Source organism: Spermophilus citellus, assembly GCF_964194105.1.
Source record: "Spermophilus citellus genome assembly, chromosome: X".
In the NCBI taxonomy this organism is placed as follows: Eukaryota; Metazoa; Chordata; class Mammalia; order Rodentia; family Sciuridae; genus Spermophilus; species Spermophilus citellus.
Window position 1 is genome coordinate 87,308,967 of NC_138190.1, and position 22,826 is coordinate 87,331,792.

General features: G+C 40.5%; 2 protein-coding genes across 2 annotated transcripts in view; both read left to right on the plus strand.

The window, feature by feature from the left end:
* The window catches only part of BTK (Bruton tyrosine kinase), a 34,498-nt gene extending 16,203 nt beyond the window's left edge, over window positions 1-18,295 (plus strand). Inside the window, exons 6-19 of the mRNA XM_081277847.1 lie at window positions 5,730-5,858; window positions 6,302-6,369; window positions 8,130-8,317; window positions 8,726-8,788; window positions 9,355-9,409; window positions 9,928-10,007; window positions 10,178-10,305; window positions 11,026-11,100; window positions 11,624-11,795; window positions 12,311-12,527; window positions 13,984-14,048; window positions 14,926-15,044; window positions 15,584-15,741; window positions 17,824-18,295. Coding sequence (XP_081133973.1) covers window positions 5,730-5,858; window positions 6,302-6,369; window positions 8,130-8,317; window positions 8,726-8,788; window positions 9,355-9,409; window positions 9,928-10,007; window positions 10,178-10,305; window positions 11,026-11,100; window positions 11,624-11,795; window positions 12,311-12,527; window positions 13,984-14,048; window positions 14,926-15,044; window positions 15,584-15,741; window positions 17,824-17,895 — 1,589 coding nt within the window. The 3' untranslated portion in view covers window positions 17,896-18,295. The remainder of the gene's footprint in view (window positions 1-5,729; window positions 5,859-6,301; window positions 6,370-8,129; window positions 8,318-8,725; window positions 8,789-9,354; window positions 9,410-9,927; window positions 10,008-10,177; window positions 10,306-11,025; window positions 11,101-11,623; window positions 11,796-12,310; window positions 12,528-13,983; window positions 14,049-14,925; window positions 15,045-15,583; window positions 15,742-17,823) is intronic.
* Window positions 18,296-19,000: 705 nt separating this feature from the next.
* On the plus strand, window positions 19,001-21,731 carry TIMM8A (translocase of inner mitochondrial membrane 8A). The gene is made up of 2 exons (XM_081277848.1): window positions 19,001-19,232; window positions 20,715-21,731. Exons 1-2 carry the CDS (start codon window positions 19,101-19,103, stop codon window positions 20,874-20,876), a joined length of 294 nt encoding a protein of 97 aa, XP_081133974.1. The 5' UTR covers window positions 19,001-19,100; the 3' UTR covers window positions 20,877-21,731.
* The last annotated feature ends 1,095 nt before the right edge of the window (window positions 21,732-22,826 follow it).

Here is a 22,826-nt window from a genome sequence, read left to right on the forward strand (position 1 = left end):
ATATTTCCCAAGGAACTATTTTTTGTTTCTTGATTTGTGAGGACTTGCACTTGAACATCGTTTTAGCATTTCATGTAGCCCACACAGTGTTTTAAGATAAACTTCACTGCAAATGTTTGCAGCACAGGATGCATGAACATATATTTGTGTGTATATATAGCCACATGTCAAGTGACTAAGAGATTAACTGGTTGAGTTGACATAAGGAAAGGCTGCCTAGAGAAACAGGAAGGAGGACAGCCTGATAATGGCATGGTTGGGTTATTGCATGACAGCCCTTTGTCTTAATAAACATTTAGATTCTGATAGCGGTTGGCTATACCAGCCTTGATCACTCTCTTGAGAGCAAGTATGATTAGTAGAAATTGTGATCACCAAATCTTTCAAACTGAAAAGAAAGAAAGGGATCACTTACTGAATTTTTGCTGTGTGTCAGACACTGAGCTAAATACTTTATATTCATTATCTCACTTAATTTTCACAACAACCTGGGGCAAAAATAATAATAACTAACACTTAATGGGCACTTACTATGTACCAGGTTCTGTGTCAAGAGCTTAAAATGTAATAGCACATTTAATCCTCATGATAATTTTATGAATTATGTATTATTCCCCTATTTCCAAATGAAGGAACTGAAGCTTAAACAGATTACTTAACTTGCTTACAAGCACATAGCTAATGAGTAGTGGATCCTGGATTCTTACTACATCCCTGGGCGTGTGTGTTCCGAAGTCTAAGTTCATTACATAGCTTTATGCTGCTTGCTTTCCAAGTCCAGAAATTCCACATGTAGTTAGTTACAAAATATTCTTGAGTAAAGCTATGTTGAGTATTACAAATACCATAAGGTTCAGTTCTTGTCATATTTTGAATTAAGGGACCTTCTTTATCCCTGGGGATACAAAGTAAGCAAACTCATCAGTAGTGTTCATTAAGATCCAGGCTCTTCTCTAAGTTCTTTAATGTGTTACCTCACCTATTCTTCACATTAACCACATGAGGCCGTTATTTTCATCATTCCCATTTACAGATAAGAAAACTGAGTTACAGAAAGTTTAAGTAACTTGCCCAAATACATTCAATTTGTGCTCTTTCTAAGCCAGCAACTGAGATAGGAGCTCCGGAAGGCATATAGATGTGTACTTCTTTGGTTCCCTCCACAGTGCCTGATACAGTACTTTGCACACAAAAACAGATCTATAAATAGTTGTATTGATTAATTTTTCTTGGGCTCTAAATTGATAGATGACTGGGATTTAATTTGGAAATAAAAGGAAGTGAGGAAGAGTAGCTGAGGGAGAAGCAAGGGAGAATAGTGTGGTGTGTCCAAGTTAGTACCTCTTTACACTTCAAATACTAATTTCAAAATTAGTCTTAGTTTAATCCAACAAATAATTTTGACTGTCAACTATATTCAAAGTATGAGTAATGACCAAGGATAAGAATATCCAGTTTGTAAGCTTTGTTTATTAACTCATATGTTAACATTGCCATGTTGATTATGCACTACTATTAAAGTTCATTAGCCAAGTAAATTTACAATAGGCTAAAACAAATATTAACACCATCATTTCAGTTGTGCCATTGGCGTTGGTAGATAAGTGTGGCTACATGCAGTTTTGCCATCTCTTCCCTTCTGTTTCACTGAAGGCATTTTTTCCCAGTTGTTATACCTGCGTGTATGCCATGTCAAACTTGCCTGGAGTAATCTACCACAGGAGCCAAAATGTAGGCTCCCCTCCTTTTTAAAAAATTTTTTCTTTTAGTTATAGATGGATACAATATCTTTGTTTTTAGTTATTTATTTTTATGTGATGCTAAGGATTGAACCTAGGGCCTCACATGTGTGAGGCAAGTGCTCTACCGCTAAGCTATAGCCCCAGCCATAGGCTTGCCTTCTAACAAATACCATGACTACAGGAGATTTAAATAGGCTTCCTAACAGCATCAGGATAGCCTGAGTGTTAGCAATGCTAATAGTAAGTTATCCTAGGAGCCATCAAATCCTACTCTAGTGATGCTATCTTTCTCTTGAGTAAAATGCACTGATTAGAAATCATTAATGTGAAAAAGCAACCTCGTCAGAATACATATTACCTCTTCAGGGGTATTGATCATGATGGGGCATGAGGGAGCCTTCTGAGGTGCTGGATCTGAATCAGGGTAAAATGGTTTCAGACAGTTAGGCATTCTTATAATCCTAGCTACTTGGGAGACTGAGGCAGGAGGATTGCAAGTTCAAGGTAGCATAGGCAACTTAGCAAAACCCTGTTCAAAATTTTAAAAAATATATTTTTTTCAAAGCCTGAGGGTGTAGCTCAATAGCAGAGCTCCCCATTCCCACAAAAAAAGAAAAACAAAATAAACAAACAAAACAAATGATTATAGACAAATGTAGCTCTCACTATATACTTTAGACCTGTGTAATTTCTCATATGTTAAGTTATAACTCAATTTTAAAAGTACAGCTTTAGTTACCTCCTATCCAGCTGTCACATTTTCTCAATGATACTTTCTTTGGAAAGGTTTATCCCTGAGGACTTAGTCATAGATTCTCTCCTTCTATTTCCTTGAATATGGTAGTGGGCATTTCTATGTTACAGTGCCACAGGTATTTGTCTACACTCATTATTTTCTTTCTTTTCTCTCTCTCTCTCTCTCTCTCTCTCTCTCTCTCTCTCTCTCTTTCTTTCTTGTGCTGGGGATTGAATCTGGAACCTTGCTCATGTTAAGCATGTGCTCTACCACTGAGCCACACCCCAGTTTTACACTCATTCTTGAATCTTTCTTTGGTCAAGTTCAATAGAGCCTATCTTAATTGTAACTTCAGCAATAAGCAAAGGCTGGCTTCACAAAAATGAACAGAAGAGTGGCATCAGCAAAACTCCCATGACTAATATAGGGAGGAATGATTTATGCATGCCTGAAATAATTTTAGACATTATCCTGATAAACATGGATAGCAATGACCAGTACACGGAGAATGTATACCCACCATTAGTGCTTCACAGACAATACAATTGTGCATTGGTGAAACAAAAGTCTCCCCTAAACTCTTCCACTTGTACACTCTTCTTTTGTAATCCTCCTCTAAGAAGCTGGAAATACCAGCTCTAGATTAACCAACAAAAGGGGTGGCATCTTCAAGGTACTTCAAAAGAGGCAACCATTATTGGGGAATGTAGGGAGGGTTCTAAATTGTGCTAGGGGTGGGGAAGGAAGGATGCTTTATTTCCCCTTATTAGCACATTAGCATAGTTTAAGGATGAGGTAAGTTACTAAACTATACTTACTGGTGCTCAGCCCTGCAGAAAGTACAAAGAATGGGAGGGTCTTGAAACCCCTGGGTGAAGGGGACTCTCACGGCAGGAGAGGCAGAGGGTGGAGATGGTGAGAACAATCAATCCTGGAAGAGTGAAGTATCACTGACATTATTCGGAGTTATCAGTGCCTGGTAGTAACTAAAGGCAAACAGACTTTTATTTATTTTTTGGTACTGAGGATTGAATGCAAGGGTGCTTAACCACTGAGCCACATCCCCAACCTTTTTTTGTATTTTATTTAGAGACAGGGTCTCACCATTTTGCTAAATTGCTGAGGCTGGCTTTGAACTTGCAATCCTCCTGCCTCAGCCTCCAGAGCCACTGGGATTATATGCATACACCATCATGCCTGGCAAGGCAGTGGCACCCCCTTCTCCACAGGAAATATTAATTAAGCTTCTCCAGAAATCTTCACCATAATTGATCTTAGGACTATCAGCAAAAGAGTCTCTACAAAAGGGTTCAATGTAGTTAAACTTCCTATTTCCTGTTGCTCTATCTTACTTGGCCACTGGCCAGGTGCTGAATGCCCTTTACTACTTTTTCACAAACATTTGTCCAACATAGTAGTTTGTAGAAGCATGTTTGCAAATGCAAAGTGTGGTAACAAAACAAAACAAACAAAAAAACAAGGCCTCTAGCCTTGAGCCAGACCTTCACAGAGATGTTTACATTTCTAAGAGAAGAAGTTACTGATTGGGCTCCATGGTAACAGCTGGCAAGGGGAAGAAAGAAAGGGGAGAAGAAGCTCTCCCCTTTTCAGGCACCTTCTCAGGCACTGTCCTTGAAGGGTTAACTTGCCCAGAACTACGAAAGAAACAGCTGCTTTTGTGTGAACTTCTGCAGACTGTGAATTTCTGAGCCCCTCCTCTTACAAGCTGGGTATTAAGTTCTGAAACTGCCTGAACTCAGGTTCAGGGGGATTGATTGATTACAGCAAACGCTTTGCCCTCTGAACCTAGCTATAGCCAAATAATCCTGCTTCCTGTTTCCTATTTGGTGTCCTGCTTTGTCTTTCCCCTGAAACAGGTTTTATTATTGTTTTAAACTTCTTTATAGGCATTGTAACCCCTTAGAGCCTAGATTCTATCTGAACAGCTCCTCCCTTATGCCCTTTTAATGGTGAAAAAGAGTACTGAAAGGTGTGTAGGGGGGTGAGGGTAGGCAGGGGAGAGTTGTTAGAAGTCTTTAAATCCATGTTGAGAAAAGCATCAAGATGTCACCATTTGAATTTAAAATTTTGACAAGTTTTGATGTGGTTACACAATCATATTTGTATGTTGAAAAAAAAGATGTCACTGTTTTTAGAAGGTAGCACTTTTTGTTCATCTGCCTGTAAAAAGCACCTGGCCACTAGAACTTCTAGGCCTCCTCCAAAGCCTTAAATGAGTGAACTGTGACTAGCAAGCTTTTAAGGACTTGAGTTGTTTTCTACAGCAGAAGTTTTTGTTTTGTTTTCATTCCTGTCTTTTTTTAAAGATTATTTGGAATTCCTCTTAGTGGTAAATGCTGAAATTTGTGTGTCTTCAAATGTCCATATTCCTAGACTAGTCTTTGGCTACCCTAGTCTTGGTACTACTGTTATTTAGTTGTCTTTGCTTTCCTAAATTATCTGACATTATGATCCCTGGATGCCTTTTCTAGTTGACTTCCTGATAAGGTTCTGGAGATGCCACAGTATTATAAACAATAATGCTAATTCCTCCTATCTGCAAACCACTCTTCTCAAAGTACTTTGGCTTCTAGATATTTTTTGTCTCACAGTCATGTGAAGGAAATTGAGCTGCTGTGTTTATATCTGGCAATGAGCTCAACCTACCTCAATGATCCTAGTAAGATTGGAACCATGTTTATCCTAGAGGCCGACTCACCTTCATTTACCTTTGAGCTCAGCTCTGTTGAATGTTCTATGAACACAAGAAGCCTAATACTGGAAGTTCTCTCTAAGGCAAATATCCCTAAAAGATCACCCAGGAACTGGGAAATTGGTATGTTAAAAAGTGGAGGTGAGAGTTTGGTTTCCACACATCTTATTGTTTCCCTCATCTGAAAAACATACCATAGTCAACACCTGCCTTAGAGGAAGATTATAATGGCTGCTGGGAAAGCATGGATAATATTTTTGTTGTTGAGCTCTGGTGTCATCAGATATTCTTATCATGTTGGTGGAGATACGCATCATGGCAGATCACTGAAGTTAACTGCATGAGAGCTGTTTGGGGGCCAGGGCACATGGGCAGGCAGGACAGTCGTGTGAGCCAACTGGTATATGGTCTGCTTTCCTTCAGGCTGTCTGATGAGGGGTAGGTATTTTAAGCTCACCACTAAGCTCAAAGAGGAAAATGTGCAAGTTGTGAATTCTGCATATCAGATATGATCTCTCTTCCTTCTCTCCTGCTACAGTAATCCGATACAACAGTGATCTGGTACAGAAATACCACCCTTGCTTCTGGATCGATGGGCAGTATCTTTGCTGCTCTCAGACAGCCAAAACTGCCATGGGCTGCCAAATATTGGAGAACAGGAATGGAAGTAAGAGATCCGATCAGTACAGTTTCTCCTTCTCTTCCCCATCTCTCCCATCCCAGTGGGTATAGAACCAGGGCCTCACACACACTACGCAAGCACTCTGTCCCTAGTGAGCTATATCCCCAGGTCAATTTCTTCCTCATTTGATGATAGAGATATGGATATGTAGGTAACCACCACACTCCCAAGGGTTCATTGAACCCAAGAACACAGCATAAATTTGTATGTATATTTTGGCCTCTGCAAAAGAAAGTTTGGGTGAAGGGATTAGTGATGGCTAAAATCCAAGTGGTAATCTGCTCTTTAAGACATGTGACCTGGAACCCATACACTTTTTCTAATTTGCCTAAAGGCTCTGTGTACAACAGCAAAATCTCTGGTGAAATCTGTCCCTTGGCGCTTTCCTAAAATGCATTTCATATCATCACTGGCTTCTTGTTTTGCAGGCTTAAAACCTGGGAGTTCTCACCGAAAGACAAAAAAGCCTCTTCCCCCCACACCAGAGGAGGACCAGGTATAGAGGAAATTACATATTGCTACTGCTTAAATGGAAATTTATAGGCAAACACTGAAGATACACCAGTCTTAGAAGTCCCTAGAACTTGGTAGTGTGAACTGGCATTTTTTTTTTTCTTTTCGGTACTGGGGATTGAACTCAGGGGCACTAGACCATTGAGCCACATCCCCAGCCCTATTTTGTATTTTACTTAGAGACAGGGTCTCACTGAGTTGCTTAGAACCTCGCTTTTGCTGAGGTTGGCTTTGAACTCGTGATATTTCTGTCTCAGCCTCCTGAGCCACTGGGATTACAGGCAAGCACCACTATGCCCCATTTAACTGGCGTTCTTGCTGAGACAGGATTTAAACTTAGGACTTCCTCTCCAATTAAAAGATAGAGGGCTATAGGTAGTTCTAGGCAACCACTAACCCAATCACCTGTTTAAGCATTTTTAAGTACAATTTAATTTTATTTTTTAATGAAAATAATTTTCAAACATACAGTAAACTTTAAAGAATTTAGCACTGAACACCCCTATATCCAACTTCTAGATTCTACCACTGACATTTTACTCAATTTTTTAATTCATTCTTTTTAGAGATATGTGACAGTAAAGTGTATTTTAACATATTATACATAGAGTATAACTTATTCTAATTAGGATCCCATTCTTGCAGTTGTACATGATGTGGAGTTTCACTGGTCTTGTATTCATATATGAACACAGGAAAGTTATGTTCAATTCATTCTGTCTTTCTTATTCCCTTCCCCCCTTCCCTTCAATCCCCTTTGTCTAATTAAGTGAACTTCCATTCTCCCCCATCCTTGTTGAGGGTTAGCATCCATATAACAGACAGAATATTCGGCATTTGGTTTGGGGGGATGGGATTATTTCACTTAGCATGATAGCCTCCAGTTCCATCCATTTACTTGAAAATGCCATAATTTCATTCTTCTTTGAGGCTAAGTAATATTCCATTGGGTAAGTATATCACATTTTCTTTATCCATTCTTCTGTTGAAGGGCATCTAAGTTGGTTCCATAGTTTGGCTATTGTGAATTCAGCTGCTATAAACATTGGTGTGGCTGCATCACTGTAGTATGCTGATTTTAAATCCTTTGGGTATAAACCGAGAAGTGTGATAACTAGGTAAAATGGTACTTCCATCCCAAGTTTTCTGAGGAATCTTCATACTGCTTTCCAGAGTAGTTGCACCAATTTGCAGTCCCACCAGCAATGTATGAGTGAACCTTTTCCCGACATTGTCACCAAAATTTATTGACTAATATTTTACTTTAAAACTTTATTTTTTGGTTCCTTCTTAAGGTCTAGAAATCTCTTTGTCATATATTATAAGGAGGACAGTTATACTCATTTTACAAAAAAAAGGAAACAGAGGTTCAGAGCCACTTAGTAGATCCATGTACTAGTTCAGTGCCAAGTAGGTTCCCTGATGTTGGCTGTACATGGTTTTTTCTGAGAAGCTTTAAAAATACTGATGCCTGAAACCAAGTCCCAGAAATTTTAATATAGTTGGTATGTGGAAAACTGCCTGGGCATTGGGATTATTAAAGACTCCCTAGGTGATCTTCATGTGTACCCAGGTTGAGAAGCCCTACATGGGTGCTTAAAAGTGGCTGTGGAATGAATGCAGAGTAAAGTTTTTATTATGCCTAATTTGGGTTAGAATGGTGTCTCTAGTAAACCAGAGAATTGGGAAAAGAGAGAATGCTCAATTAGCCAACTCCACCCCCTATTTTTCCTACCTATAAAGATCTTGAAAAAGCCACTGCCCCCTGAGCCAACAGCAGCACCAGTCTCCCCGGGAGAGCTGAAAAAGGTTGTGGCCCTTTATGATTATATGCCAATGAATGCAAATGACCTACAGCTGAGGAAGGGTGATGAGTATTTTATCCTGGAGGAGAGCAACCTACCATGGTGGCGAGCACGAGATAAAAATGGGTGAGTTCATGCGATCCCTTCCTATGTCTGTGCCTGACTTGACCACTGCACATGCATGCAAAGTGCTGTAGCTTAATTCCCTTCAGCATCCTCATCAGAGATTGTTCTTCCCACACCAAACTGAATATACTCCCAATACTTCCCAATGTACAGCTCCACATGTGGCCTCTGTCACCTCTTGGAGTCTCTGTTGTCATACATATAACCAATACCACATGTTCAAAAGCTCCACCCTTTACTGGCCTAACCATGCATCAGATACATGGTCCTTTTTGAGGGAGGGCCATGATATCTCTCTCTCTCTCTCTGTTTCCATTTGAGATTAATCTGAGCTTGGGGGTACAGGCATATAAATCTGTTTAAGGATGGGAAAGTGCTGGATGATCTACCACACTGTCTCCTCTACAGGCAGGAAGGCTACATTCCTAGTAATTACGTCACTGAAGCAGAGGACTCCATAGAAATGTATGAGTGAGTATGCTTACATGCCCACGACACAATCTTCCAGAGGTACAAAATAAAGTCTATGCTCCTTTTATACTTTCAACAAATATTTTTATTTCAAGGCACATATTAAAATTAGTTACAGCTGGGTCAAATCGTGCCACCCCAAGTTTGTGCTGAGTCTTACTGTGACCCCAGTATTCTCAGCTTATGAATGCTGGAGAGGTTTCCACACTCCCAAATCCAGAAGAATCACACTCAAAGGAGACTTGACAACCTGATTAGAAACACTTGAAAGGATAAAAATGCCAAATTTGTGCTGACATCCTCATCATAGAAGTGGACTGTCCTTGAATGACATAGTCTCGGATCTTGTCCCTGCAAACCCTGCTTCCTTTCTTTGCCCTCTACTTTCCATTTCAGTGCCAATCTGGGCGTTCGAAAGGGATACAATGTACTATCTGCATGATAGGGTCTCCCTAAATAGGGTTTGAATGAATCAACTGAATCATACGCATGGATGAATTTGGAGCTCTAACCTCTGAGTAACTAAACATGGCTCAGAGCCACTCAAAAACTCTCTCCCTTCACAGGTGGTATTCCAAACACATGACTCGGAGTCAAGCTGAGCAACTACTAAAGCAAGAGGTAAGTGTGGACCACAAGCTAATGACATTCTCTGTACATAATGAACAAGGATCCTGAATTAAGGGCCTATTCTGCCCATCAACTTCAGATAATACAGAGTCAAGGTGGCCTTCATCTGGGCTCCCAATTACACTTTTCAGTATTAAAAGCAAGGTGGTAAGGCTGGTGCAATGCTTCATGTCTGTAATTCCAGCAACTAAAGATGTTGAGGTAGGAGGATGGCAAGTTTGAGGCTAGTCTCAGCAAGTTAGTGAGACCCTCAGCAACTAAGCAAGGTCCTATCTCAAAATAAAAAGGATTGGAAATGTAGCTCAGTGGCAAAGTTTCCCTGGGTTCAATCATCAGTAACAAAATAACAATAAATAAATAACCAAACAAACAATCAAGGAGGCTGAAGCTCAAGCATGGGACTTGACAGTGAAATCACAGGTTGTTCTATTTTCTCTCAGGTTTGGGCAGGTGGGTTCAAGTGTGAGCACCACTCCCTCCTACAGTCAGCTTCATTTTTATTGTTTCAGGGGAAAGAAGGAGGTTTCATTGTCAGAGACTCGAGCAAAGCTGGAAAATATACTGTGTCTGTGTTTGCTAAATCTACAGGGTGAGTGCTATTCCAGGACCCTTGGGATTAAAGATCAGGGTGCCCTCCTAGCAGCTCCTTAATGGTGTGCCTATCCCATTTCTTCTGTCCCCTAAAGTCAAACTCATCTTACTTCACTTTTTGGGTCCTTCCAATCCTTGTGCCCAGTTACTGACTATCCACTTCTTCAGGGACCCTCAAGGGGTGATACGCCATTATGTTGTGTGTTCCACACCTCAGAGCCAGTATTACCTGGCTGAGAAACACCTTTTCAGCACCATTCCTGAGCTCATTAATTACCATCAGCATAACTCTGCCGGTGAGTACCAGTGCAACTGAGAAGGGTATTATGAACACTAGAAGCAATTCAGGACTAAGTGGTGAGAGAAAGAATATACCTCATGGGGCAGTGTGGATTAGGTGTAAAAATAAACCTCTGTGAGATGAGTAGGACTCTAGTCAAGAGGTGGTCACATTTTATATCCAATAGGGGAGGAATTATTTGGTTATTGATGCTTGGTGCTAAAGAAAGACACAGAAGAGGCTAATGAATAAATAGTCAGCAAGTATACATTAACAATTATTCAAGTTCCTACATGTACTCAGCAAGTTCCTATGTTCTAGAAGAGAACAAAGGAAAATTCATAGTTGAAGTCTTTGTCCTAAAAGAACATACAGATTAGATAATATCAGAATACAGTTTCTAAGTAGTGTAGAAATTATAAATATCGAGAAATTAGTAAGGTATGAATACATGGGAAAAGATTCATTGAGAAGGTAGGATGTGAATTACGTCTGGCTGGAAGGTGGGAATACATTTAATAAGGGGTGTATTTCAATTAGTATTTTTTCTCCATTGTCCCTGAAAACTCTTTTGTGAGAGGAAAAACTTCCAGAAAAATGTGGGTTCATAGAGATCTTTTAGGATTCAAAATGTACTAGAAGGATGCACATTGGAAGTATGAGGCTTGAAGTGAGGATGTCCAACCCACCTTACCCCCATGGTGAATCAAAAGCATGACCCCTCTGTATCTTTCAGGACTCATATCTAGGCTGAAATATCCAGTGTCTCAGAAAAACAAGAATGCACCTTCCACTGCAGGCCTGGGCTACGGTAACTGCTTATTTATGTAGGGTAGTGGGGCTGGCTAGTTGCAAGACTACCTTTACAGAGCTTGCCTTAGAGAGCGTCCTTGAGGTCTGCTGTTCTGTACCAGCTGCCTCAAGGTCAAAAGAGCCAGTTATTTAATGATTTTCTCCCTCTAGTGGTCCATACGGGTACTGCAGAATATAGATCATTCATAAAAGGATTTGAAGTTTAGGGTCTTTTGTCATTTAATTGTGGTAAAATTTTTCAGCATCATTCCTGAGTTTGTTAATTACATCATACAAATAATAATAAAGGGCTTTGGGAATATTTTTAGTCTATTTTCCCTTATGATTAACTTCCACCTAAAATTCCCATACTCCTCTAATAACCCTCTGCCCCTGAGATTTACCTGAGTAAATGTGGATTAGTACTTCTAAGCATTTACCATTTACTGTTTTTCCTGTTTTACCCTAGTAAGCCTTTATATATGTTGTATGAATTATATATACATGACCCCCATAGAATCACACCAAGACTTTGTTGTTAGGATCATGGGAAATCGATCCAAAGGACCTGACTTTCTTGAAGGAGCTTGGAACTGGACAATTTGGAGTAGTAAAGTATGGGAAATGGAGAGGTCAGTATGATGTGGCCATCAAGATGATCAGAGAAGGCTCCATGTCTGAAGATGAGTTCATTGAAGAAGCCAAAGTCATGATGTGAGTTACAACCTAAACTCAACTCTTAATTCAGTTGCTGAAGTCTAAGAATTATTAGGACAACCCACCATGGTCCAAGGTGTCTTACAGTGATAGAGATTTGGGATCATGGCCTGAGGTCAACCCATGATTGCTGGGAATCATAACTGCTAAGGTAATCATTTCTCTGCCTTAGATACTGTTTGAAAATAGTGTTGATCATGAGTGTGATCATCTCAGTAGCATTTCGGGGTAGATGTAGAAAGTGAGACTTTCAAAGAAAAGATGATTCTAATTTATCCTGAGTGATCTTTCAACCCTGGATTTATTTCCTATTCAATTGCTATGTTCCAAATCCCTGCGCACCCCATATATTAGACACTTCTGGGATTTGAGTTGGAAAGGAAATAAATAAACTTGCTATTATGCTACCTTACCTAATTATCTATCCTAGGCCAAACCCTTCCCTCCTCAGCCCCATTATGACTAGTATGCAGAGCCAAAAGGGGAGGACTAGTTCCTTGCCTCTTCTATAGGAATCTTTCCCATGAGAAGCTGGTGCAGTTGTATGGCGTCTGCACCAAACAACGCCCCATCTTCATCATCACTGAGTACATGGCCAATGGCTGCCTCCTGAACTACCTGAGGGAGATGCGCCACCGCTTCCAGACTCAGCAGCTGCTGGAGATGTGCAAAGATGTCTGTGAAGCCATGGAATACCTGGAGTCAAAGCAGTTCCTTCACCGAGACCTGGTGAGACATCAGAAGGATTGGCCCGGGATCAAAGGGTTGGAAGTAGCCATGGAAGATATACTGTGCATTGTTAAGGAAGGTTGCTGGTGCCAGCATTTCAGTTATATCTAGAAAACACTACAAGTTAGGTATGCCTCTACCTAGTGGTTAGCTAGTCTAGAATCTCCAGCCTCAACTCCATGAGGCTGGCTATGGTGAGAGCTAGGCAGCCACTCACCCCAGCTTCTTGCCATGTAAGAGGAAGTGGTCATTGGCCAATGAGGAAGTCCTTCTTTGGCCATTCTCGACTTGTAGCAGAAGGGCAATCCTGTGCTTCCCAATGGGACTGCTCCTGGCATGGAATCACCATTTACTTAGAGCGGAGTTAAAAACTGGGGGCTCATGGCTGCATTTGCCCACATGGTGTTTTAAAATTGTCTTAGAATAGTTAGTAAAAACTTTAATATAAACATTTCATATTAAAAAAATGGACTCCAAGTGCAATGGCACATGCCTATAATTCTAGAGACTTGGGAGGCTGAAGCAGGAGGATTGCAAATTCAAGGACAGCCTGGGCAAGTTAGTGAGACCCTGTCTCAAAAAAAAAAAAAATTAAAAGGGCTGGGAATGTATCTCAGTGGTAAAGTGCCCCTGGCTTCAATACTCAGTACTTCAAAAACAAAATAACAAAGAAATTGGACTGGGGATGTGCCTCAAGCGGTAGCGTGCTTGCCTGGCATGCGCGCAGTGCTGGGTTCGATCCTCAGCACCACATACAAATAAAGATGTTGTGTCCGCCGAAAAAACTAAAGAAAAATAAATATTAAATTCTCTCTCTCTCTTTAAAAAAAGAAATAAAAAAATAAAACCAGGAATTTCCAGCTTCTCTTGGAAATCTAGTCCATTTTGAAATACTGGGCCCGCATTCTCACAGACACTTGGATAACATTCATTGATAACACTGAGTCAGTTGGAGCTGAGCAGCTGCCTGTTTTAGATCAGGTTATCTATTTCCTGCAATCTCCACTTACCCTACTTTACTCTTCCTTTACCTGTCTGGTTCCTAGAGACATCAGAGTTGTGCCCCTATTTCTTTCAGCCAGGACAGAATTCAAATAATCCTATTTCTATTGGCAGCAAGGCAGAAAGCAAAATTACTTCCTGATCTCCCTTAATTCTCTTAGCATTTCAACAAAGGAAGCAGTGTTGTGGAATTTCTCTTGTGAATTAAATCATGCTGTATGTTCTCAGTACTTTATTTAGGACTGAATACTAGGTCACTTTCCATGCAGTAGAAATGCATCAGATTTTCACATTGGCAGCAACCGACTTCTATTAGGTGGGAAGGTGTCTTTGGTGGAAGGGGATGAAGTATTTCTGGCTTCATTCCACTGATAGGCAGAAACTTTTCTTTAATCTGTGTCTTTAACTTTGTGTTAAAGACAGGATCTCATTGGTATCTGTTGTTGTACTACAGGCAGCTCGAAACTGTTTGGTAAATGATCAAGGAGTTGTAAAAGTATCTGACTTTGGCCTGTCCAGGTAAGTATGCCTTTTTCATCTTTCCCTTTAAAAGTTAAAGTTGCATGCTACAAACATGGCAAGGTGGGTTTTTTTTTTCAGTTTGTTCTTTTTAGTTATATGTAACAGCAGAATATATTTTGGCAGATTATATATACACAGAGCATAACTTATTCTATTTAGGATCCCACTCTTGTGGTTGTACATGATGTGGAGTTACCCTGGTTGGTACAGTTTTAATTTCCTCTTCCTTTTCTGTTCTCATTGTGTGTTTTTTCTACCATCTTTCTAATCCTTTTCTTCCTCTGAATTCTTTAGGTCACTTCTTTCATCCTTTTGCTTTATTATTACATTCTTCTCTCCTTTTCCCCTTTACCTCTAATCCCTTTTTTAAAAACTATATTTCCTCACTGGGCAATGATATTGGACAAATCATATTGTGGGCATGTACAAATATGTAACAACAAACTCCACCATTATGTACAATTATAATGCACCAATAAAAAATATGGAAACACTTAACTTGACCTGTTAATTCTGTTGACTTTCCTCCATCTCTCCTTCTTAATTAGTCTAATCTCCACTGGCAACAGTAGAAGGAAGGGAAGAAGAATAGAGAAATGAAAAGGAGATAGAGAAAAGAAAAGGAGTACCTATTAGATCTTCTTTTACCTCATTCTTCCTATAACCAGACTGTCAATGAGGAAAGCTGAATCAGTAATGAAAACAGGAATTTTGTTAAATGTAACATTTGTAAAAGACATTGGCTAACCCACAGAGACTTTTCAGAAAGCCTGTAAGTGTGTATTTGTGCAGCTCTTGTGATTGTACCAAGAAGACTTAAGCAAATATCAAGTTCTCTAAATCCTAACAGTAACATGTCTCGAATCCCTTACAGATATGTCTTGGATGATGAGTACACCAGCTCAGTAGGCTCTAAATTTCCAGTCCGGTGGTCTCCACCAGAAGTCCTTATGTATAGCAAGTTCAGCAGCAAATCTGACATTTGGGCTTTTGGTAAGTGGATAAGATTGTACAGATTATACAGCTCAAAGGAAGAGGAATGCAATGGGTAAATTCAACTTTGCAAACTGCACAGAAAGACTGTTCTTGATTTCATTAATCTAATCCTTAGAGAGGGCTTACTATGTGTCAGAAACCTCAGGGGTTTCTGAGGACACAAACAGTTAACTGGACATGATCCCTGCCTTCTTAGAACTTACAATATATTGAGGGAAACAAACAATTCATTCAGTATTCAACAGCTTCTGAATACTGATTATGTACTAGGCATTCTGCCAAACCCTATAACTACAAAGACAAATAAGATGCTGCCTCTCTTCTAGAGTAGCTAATGGTCCAGTAAAACTCCAACAGCCATCCAGTGTAGTCAGTACTATTGCAGTAGTTTGGACAAAATGTAAAAAGCACAGAGGGGGAACAAGCTGATTCTAGTCTTTGAGATTGATCTTGGAACCTATTCTAAGTAGACTAGGACACCTACTCTTCCCAAAAGACTGAAAACTGTTTTAATACTGTTTTTTATTATCTTCTAGGGGTTTTAATGTGGGAAATTTACTCCCTTGGGAAAATGCCATATGAGAGATTTAATAACAGTGAGACTGCTGAACATATTGCCAAAGGCCTACGTCTCTATAGGCCTCATCTGGCTTCAGAGAGGGTATATACCATTATGTACAGTTGCTGGCATGAGGTAAGTGTTTTACTGTGACCTTTTAAATTATTTCCTTGAACTGAGTTTCTCATTTAGCTGGCCAATCTCCACTTTCCATGGCTGTATGGAAGCTGGGCACAGACTGATAACTGCACACATTCCCTGACCCTGGCCTGCACTCAAATCCTCTGTTGACCAGAGACTTCCCCAGGCCCACCCCAATTCTCACTACAGTATCATTAGCAGACCCCAATGCCAACTCAGCTTTAGTGGGAGGGGCTGTTATATGGTCATGTCATCTAGCCTACCACAGCCAAAGGCACTCAGGTAAGTGGGTGGGCATTGCAAAAGAAAAGTCATTGAGGTTTGTGTTCATTTGCTAGGAGTCATTGGCGCTACAACTGAGCCACAACCCCAGCCCCCCAAAATGTTTTTATAACCCTAAGACTTAGAAGGGACCACAAATAGGTAGTTATTATTTATTTGTATGTATGTGTGGGAGGACAGCTACCAGGCTTGAACCAAGAGGCACTCTACACCTGGGGTATATCCCCAGTCTTTTTAAAAATTTTGAGATAAAGTCTGCTAAATTGCTAAGGCTGGCCTCAGTTCTCCTGCCTCAGCCTCCAGAGTCACTGAGATTATAGGCATGTGACACCTGTCTGTTTTTGCTTTTTAATATGTCACACTGTGGAGTTTGGGGGAAGGTGTGTTATTGTGGACATAAGAAGCCTGTCCCGCTATTACTAAAATGCTTTCCTGATCTCATCTTGGGTTTTTTCTTAGGTGCTTTTTTCACTTTTCAGTACAAAACCTTAATTTGACAACATAAATCTTTAGTAGGAAGTAAGTGCTCAGCTCTTAGTTCTGCCCCACTAGAAATAGAAATATAGTATCCAACGAACACTGATGTGAATATGGAGTCCTCTTGATGAGATGAAAATTAGGATCAGAACATTGGCTCCTTTACTTTGGGACAAATGACAGAGATCATAAAGAAAGTATAGAGAAATGGACAATCCCTTGGAGTAATTCCCCTTTTCTCCTGTATAATGAAGGATTGGGGTAATGGGCTATGATTCCTTCTAACCAGGACATCCTTACTCTGCTAGCTAAAAAAATTTCAGATGGTACTTTCTCAATAGTTTATTTAAAGTAGTGGTCAAAAACCAGGGTGCACAGTGCTGGGGTTGTAGCTCAGTGGTAGCGTGCTCGCCTAGCATGTGTGGGGTGCTGGGTTCGATCCACAGCACCACAAAAAATAAAATAAAGGTATTGTGTCCAACTACAACTAAAACCAAAATATTTTAAAAAACAACAAACAAAACAGGGTGCACACCAGAATCCCTGGGGAACTTTTCAAAATGTAAGTTACTAAGGCTCTTACCCAGAAATTCTGATTAGGTAATATCTGAAATGAACTCAGGAATATTTTTAAACTTCCCTGGAAATTCTTATATTTTGCTCATTTTGAGAACCACTAATTCAAAGGACTACAAAACTGATGACCTTTTGGTTTTGTCAATTGAGACCATTCTGGCATAAATGTTCCCTGAATCACTAAATACATCAGAGGCTTATCGACCATGGCTGTCAAAAAGTACCTTAGCTTGGAAGCCAGACTAACAAAAGACTAACCACCTAACAAAAGGTGGTTCAGATTCTCTGCCCAGAGATATAGACTGTGGCTGTGAAATATTAAGCCCTTTGTTCATTTTCACTTTGAAATGACAGAAACAGTGTTTGAAACCAAACTAAACATTACCACATTTTGTAGGATTTCTGTTCTGCCAACAACTTAAATGTATTTGGTAGCCATTTTCATTTGAAGCTACAAAATAAAAATGCATTGTAATTATGTAAAGAACTTCCCCTCAATTGTAATCAATGTTTTTCATTTTAATTTGTAAGTTGTTTTCATCACATTAAATAACCTGAGTTACTAAAGATGAAAAGTGCACAAGCACTTTTGGAGAGCCTGCTACTTCTTTTCCATTTTTTGGCAATCAACAGGGTATGTTGCTGGATATACAGTATATACTTAATAAACATTTGCTGTTTACTATTGAATTTCCCTTGGACTCTAGTCACTGTAACACTTTACTTTTTTTCTGTTTTTAGAAAGCAGATGAACGTCCCACTTTCAAAATTCTCCTGAGCAACATTCTAGATGTTATGGATGAAGAATCTTGAGCTGGCCCATAAGCTTCTTAGTTCTACTTCTCTCTTCCACAAGCCCCAAATTCATTTTCTCTGAAGAAATTCCAGGCTTGCAGGCTCTAGAGCCTTTATGCTACCACTGAATACACAAAGGCTCTTCTACATCTAGAAATATAACATCTCTTCTTCAATTTCCCTGGGATTGAGCTTCTGAGTAAAGGCCAAGGAGTTTCTGTGCCTGGTATTAACCCTCCCTCCCCAAGAACCCCCACGAAGAGAGGAAATTTCCCAAGACTATTAAGACAGACTGAATTTGGGAAGGAAGTTTGGGGAGGAGGGAGGCATGTAAATAACCTTGCAAGGGGTCCAAGAGCTCTCTGGTAGGCATTAGAGCTTGGGGTGGGGCAGAATATGGCAAAATGAAATGGTGTCATAAAAGTGGAGGGGTGTTTGGATAAAATAAAATTACTGGAAAGAGTGAAGGTCTTTAAATCGTGCAGCCTCCCTAAAGCGCTCTATCTCGGTATTGAAAAATTGCTGTGTGGCATTCGTTTGGCATATTTCTACACTGAAAACTCGATAGGATCCTCCACATTTAACCTCTTTTGCTCTTGTTAAATCCTACCTCGGAACGTGAGATGAATTCACAAATTCACAATGCCTGGCACTAAGAAGGCATGCGATATCATGTGAATGGATTTTAAATTTGGGGACAAACACTGCCAGAGCCTCATTTCCCTATGTCAAGATAGGAAAACCCTTAAATAATTAGAGGCCAGAAATGTAGGATGGCAATCTTACCGGCCAACCGGTCGCAGCCCTGTGCAACGACACAGCAGGGAAAGCGCGGGGCGATTTGGAAGCTGGCAGGGGCGGAGCTGTTGGGCTGGCCCGCTACGGGCCACGTGGTCTGAAAGTAACTTCCTCCCCCCAACCCCCACTCCCTAGACTCTTTTCCCTTAGGAGTAACGTCCTGACAGCGCCTCGGCGCTCGTGGGTCAGGCTAGGCGCCCCCCGGGAGTTGTGGCTGGGAGGGACCCAGCGGGCGGGGAGAGCGGAGCACAAGTGCAGGACACAAGAGGCGACAGGGCGGGCTCCAGCGCCAGCCTCGCGCCGACGCAGTGCACTCACGGGGCGGTCCCCGAGGCGGCGGGTTGTGGTTCCGGTTCCGTCGCTGAGACACGTGAAGGTCGGTGAGTTGGTGTGGAGTCCGTCTCTGCACGCGTGGTCGCGCTGGGATGGATTCTTCCTCGTCCTCCTCCGCGGCGGGTTTGGGCTCAGTGGACCCACAGTTGCAGCATTTCATCGAGGTGGAAACTCAGAAGCAGCGCTTTCAGCAGCTGGTGCACCAGATGACTGAACTGTGTTGGGTGAGGACCCTGGGGCTGGGATATGGACACTGCACCCACTTTCCCTCTGCCCTTGTCCCATGGGACTCGCTACTTAGTCGGGGAGAGGGTAGACCCGGTAGCGCTACCCCGCAGAGCCGGAAGAGAGAAGGGTGACTCCACTTTCTCAGTGGACAGGCACTCCGTGGACCTTGGCTTTGTTGGTGCAGTGGACTGGGGATCACAGACTTACTCTGGTATCCCACAAAATACTTTGATGCACTTGAGGTTGCAGCTACCTAGTACTGATCACCAAAACCGGGCAGAGCCTCCAGTACAGGGATTTTGTTTTGGGGAGCCTGAATCCTGGGGAGTCCATGAATCTGATATTCTTGTATTCCTTGGGATTTGCCTTGATTACCCAGTTGTTCAGACCCTTCCTGGTGAAAAATGAGTGTCTCTAGCCCGCTGACTATAAAAGTGGCGTAATCTCTTCCAACATACACATTTATTTGCCTTCTTTTTGGGTTGTTGTGTAATACCAAGCCGTTTCGGGTCTGAAGGTTGAGGAATTTGGTCTGCCCTGTGAGGGGACTTTGGCAAAAGGGTGGAAGGCATTTGCAGCTTGAGATCAAAGTGCTCTGGTTGCCAAGGACAGCATACTGCCCTCCCTCGACATACAAACTCACAGGATTTAGAGGCCAAGGATAATATTTATTGAAATTGGAGGGTCTAAGGCTTGTGTATGTAGAAGAGAATCGTGAATAACATTCATTTGAATCCCTTTGAATTATATACAATCATCAGTTTCTACAGTTCCTTTCCCATAAACTTAAGGTAGTGCTGGACTATGATCCTTATCAAATGCTTAACTTATTCTGGTCTGCCTTGGACCAGAGTACTTTGATTCTTTCTTTAAAAAATGATTCATTACATTTGGGCCAGGAGTGGGTGTGGTTAAGGACTCCTTTAAGAATCTGTAAGCTATGGACCTTTCAAGAAGATTTATGATTTTTCATTCCTTGTGACAGGATTCAAGAACCTCTGGCTTAGGTACAGGGTTATACATTCTCAGTTCCTAAATTTTCTTTTGACAGGTGTTAGGGTACCTTACTATAATGATTCATCCTTTAATCCTTTATTCTCCAATTAATTTAATAGCATTCAATGCAGATAGTATTAGTTACAAGCAAATTCAGCAAAATATTACTTCATTCATATTTTGTTAATTTTCTTGCCCTGTGATATCTCAGCTCCACCATTTTCTGGCCCTTTAATTTTGGGTAAAGGATTTCTGTACTGCAGTTTCTCTCTTTGTAAAAGGAAGTTTAAAATAGTATCTATTCCATAGGGTTGTTGTGAGAATTTAATGTAAGTCTGTAGAATGTAAATTGCCAAATTAGAAATATTAACATATTAGATATTGTTTTTAGGTGAAGTTTTTCCTCTAAGCAGTGAAGTTACCCCTACCCCTCTTTTTTTCCTGAAAGTTCCCTTTGTGATTCTCTGTCTTATCCTGAGCAGGAGAAGTGCATGGACAAGCCTGGGCCAAAGTTGGACAGTCGGGCTGAGGCCTGTTTTGTGAACTGCGTTGAGCGATTCATTGATACAAGCCAATTCATCTTGAATCGACTGGAACAGACCCAGAAATCCAAGCCAGTCTTCTCAGAAAGCCTTTCTGACTGATCTCAGCATTACCTTTTTGGAAAAAGAAGGTAGTTCAAGAAAAGGAACAGCTGTTGAAGGGATGGTTGAAGAAATGGCTATGGGGAATTGACTGGCTCCCACCTTTTGTCCCACTTGGACATCTTGTCATCTGATAATGAAAAAAGACCAATTTTCTGGTGTGGGGTTTGAGGGTCATATATGTACTTGGTTGTGTTTTTTAATGCTAATCTTGTGAAAATAATTGACAGATGGAAAATTATTATATGCATATTACTGTATGTGGGACTGTGCTTTTCTCAAGGTCCCCTTAACTGCTTCCTATGATTTTGATAGTGGAACTGCTTTCTATAATTTGATGGTGGGACCACACAGGTAAAATCTCTTATTTGTGTGACTTCATTTCACATATTGGGGGAGATATTTCATAAAGGCAGTAGTGGGAGAATAATAATTTGGCACTTAACTCTGGGTCTTCTTATCTAATATTTGACTATCAGTGCTGGAAAAAAAAAACCCTATGGACTGTTTATTCAGTTACACTTCACCTTTCTAGGTTGTCTCCCTTCCCTATGATTATTTAAATATATCTAAAGTATGGTCTCAAGGTAGACCAGGCAATCTGAGGATCTAAAGACCTTTAATTATAAAGGAATCTAACCAGTGAACATAATTCTCATTACTAGATAGCATAGAAAGAGGTTAAGTTACCCTGTATATCAGGGTAAAAAAAAATTGCCTAAAAAAATTATAAAGATTTAGGCTAGTCAAAAACTAACAGCAATTTCAGGTAGAGGTGCATGCCTGATGTTAATCATTATAGGTTCAATTGACTGCATTCTTTTGATCATTGAAATAAAAGCTTCTACTCTGTGATTAAGAGGCTTTCTATTCTGGTTTTTATCTGTAACTCATAGAAATTTAGTGTGGGCTCATTCCAAGCCTGAAATGTAGTCAGTGTATATTCTAGAGGCCCTTGAACTTTTTGTCAGAAAAGAGAGCCTTGAGATGAAATGAGAGGAAGGTATTCTGTGCTGTCAATTAGGTTCCTAAGTACAATAGAAGAGCTTATATTGACTGAATTCACCTTTTGTTTCACATCCTAGTAGGCTGGAGTATAGACCTAAAGTGGAACTACTTGCTAGGAGCCTCTAAGGTAAATCCATGGGCAGATACACATTTCCAGAAGCTTCAGGTCCCTGTTTAGCTTTTCCCATACAGATATTATAAGGATTTTTTTTTTTTTTTTTTTTTTTTTTTTACAAATCAAGATGGAAACACGATTCAACAAACTTTTAAGTGCTTCCTCCATGCCAGTCACTGCTTTCAGTGACAGGATTCAGCAGTGCACAAAACAGTCCATATACTTGAAGAGCTATGGAAGACAGAATACATGCATGAATGTAAATGTAATGAGCACCATGGAGAAAAAAAAAAACACTAAGGGTGTTAGAGAATGTTTGAAGGGCATCATTATTTTATGGAAAATGGTCAGAGGTCTCCTTGGAAAGGTGGCATTTCAGGTATCTGAAAGAACATTTCAGGCAGAGGTAACAGCAAGTCCACAGGCCCAAAGGTCAGAGCTGTATGGCATGAGGCCATTTACAAGAACAATCAAAAGGTCAATAGGACTAGAGTAAAGTAAGGAGAAAGGTAAAAAGTTTGGAGAAAAAATAATGAGATGGTTTGGGACTGGATGAGTAGTATGTATTGATCATGTAGGGCCTTGGAGGTCATTGTAAGTACTTTGGGCTTTACTAGGCAAGATAGCCATTTGAGGGATTTTAGCAGATGAGTGATGTAGTATAATTTAAATTTTTAAGATGGTCTGGCTACTGTTTGGAGAGCATGGACATTGTGAAGTAGTAGTATTAATAAGAATAATGACATTTCAAAGTGCAGGAGAAATCAGGCATTTAGAATAGGTGTCTGACATATACTTTGTATCTGTATGCCATGTCGATTTTTTTC

Bases quoted from the DNA above. Each gene is read 5' to 3' on its own strand.
- TIMM8A (XM_081277848.1), top strand. From the start codon at position 19,101: ATGGATTCTTCCTCGTCCTCCTCCGCGGCGGGTTTGGGCTCAGTGGAC. The intron at 19,233-20,714 runs GTGAGGACCCTG...TATCCTGAGCAG, and splicing joins AGATGACTGAACTGTGTTGG to GAGAAGTGCATGGACAAGCC.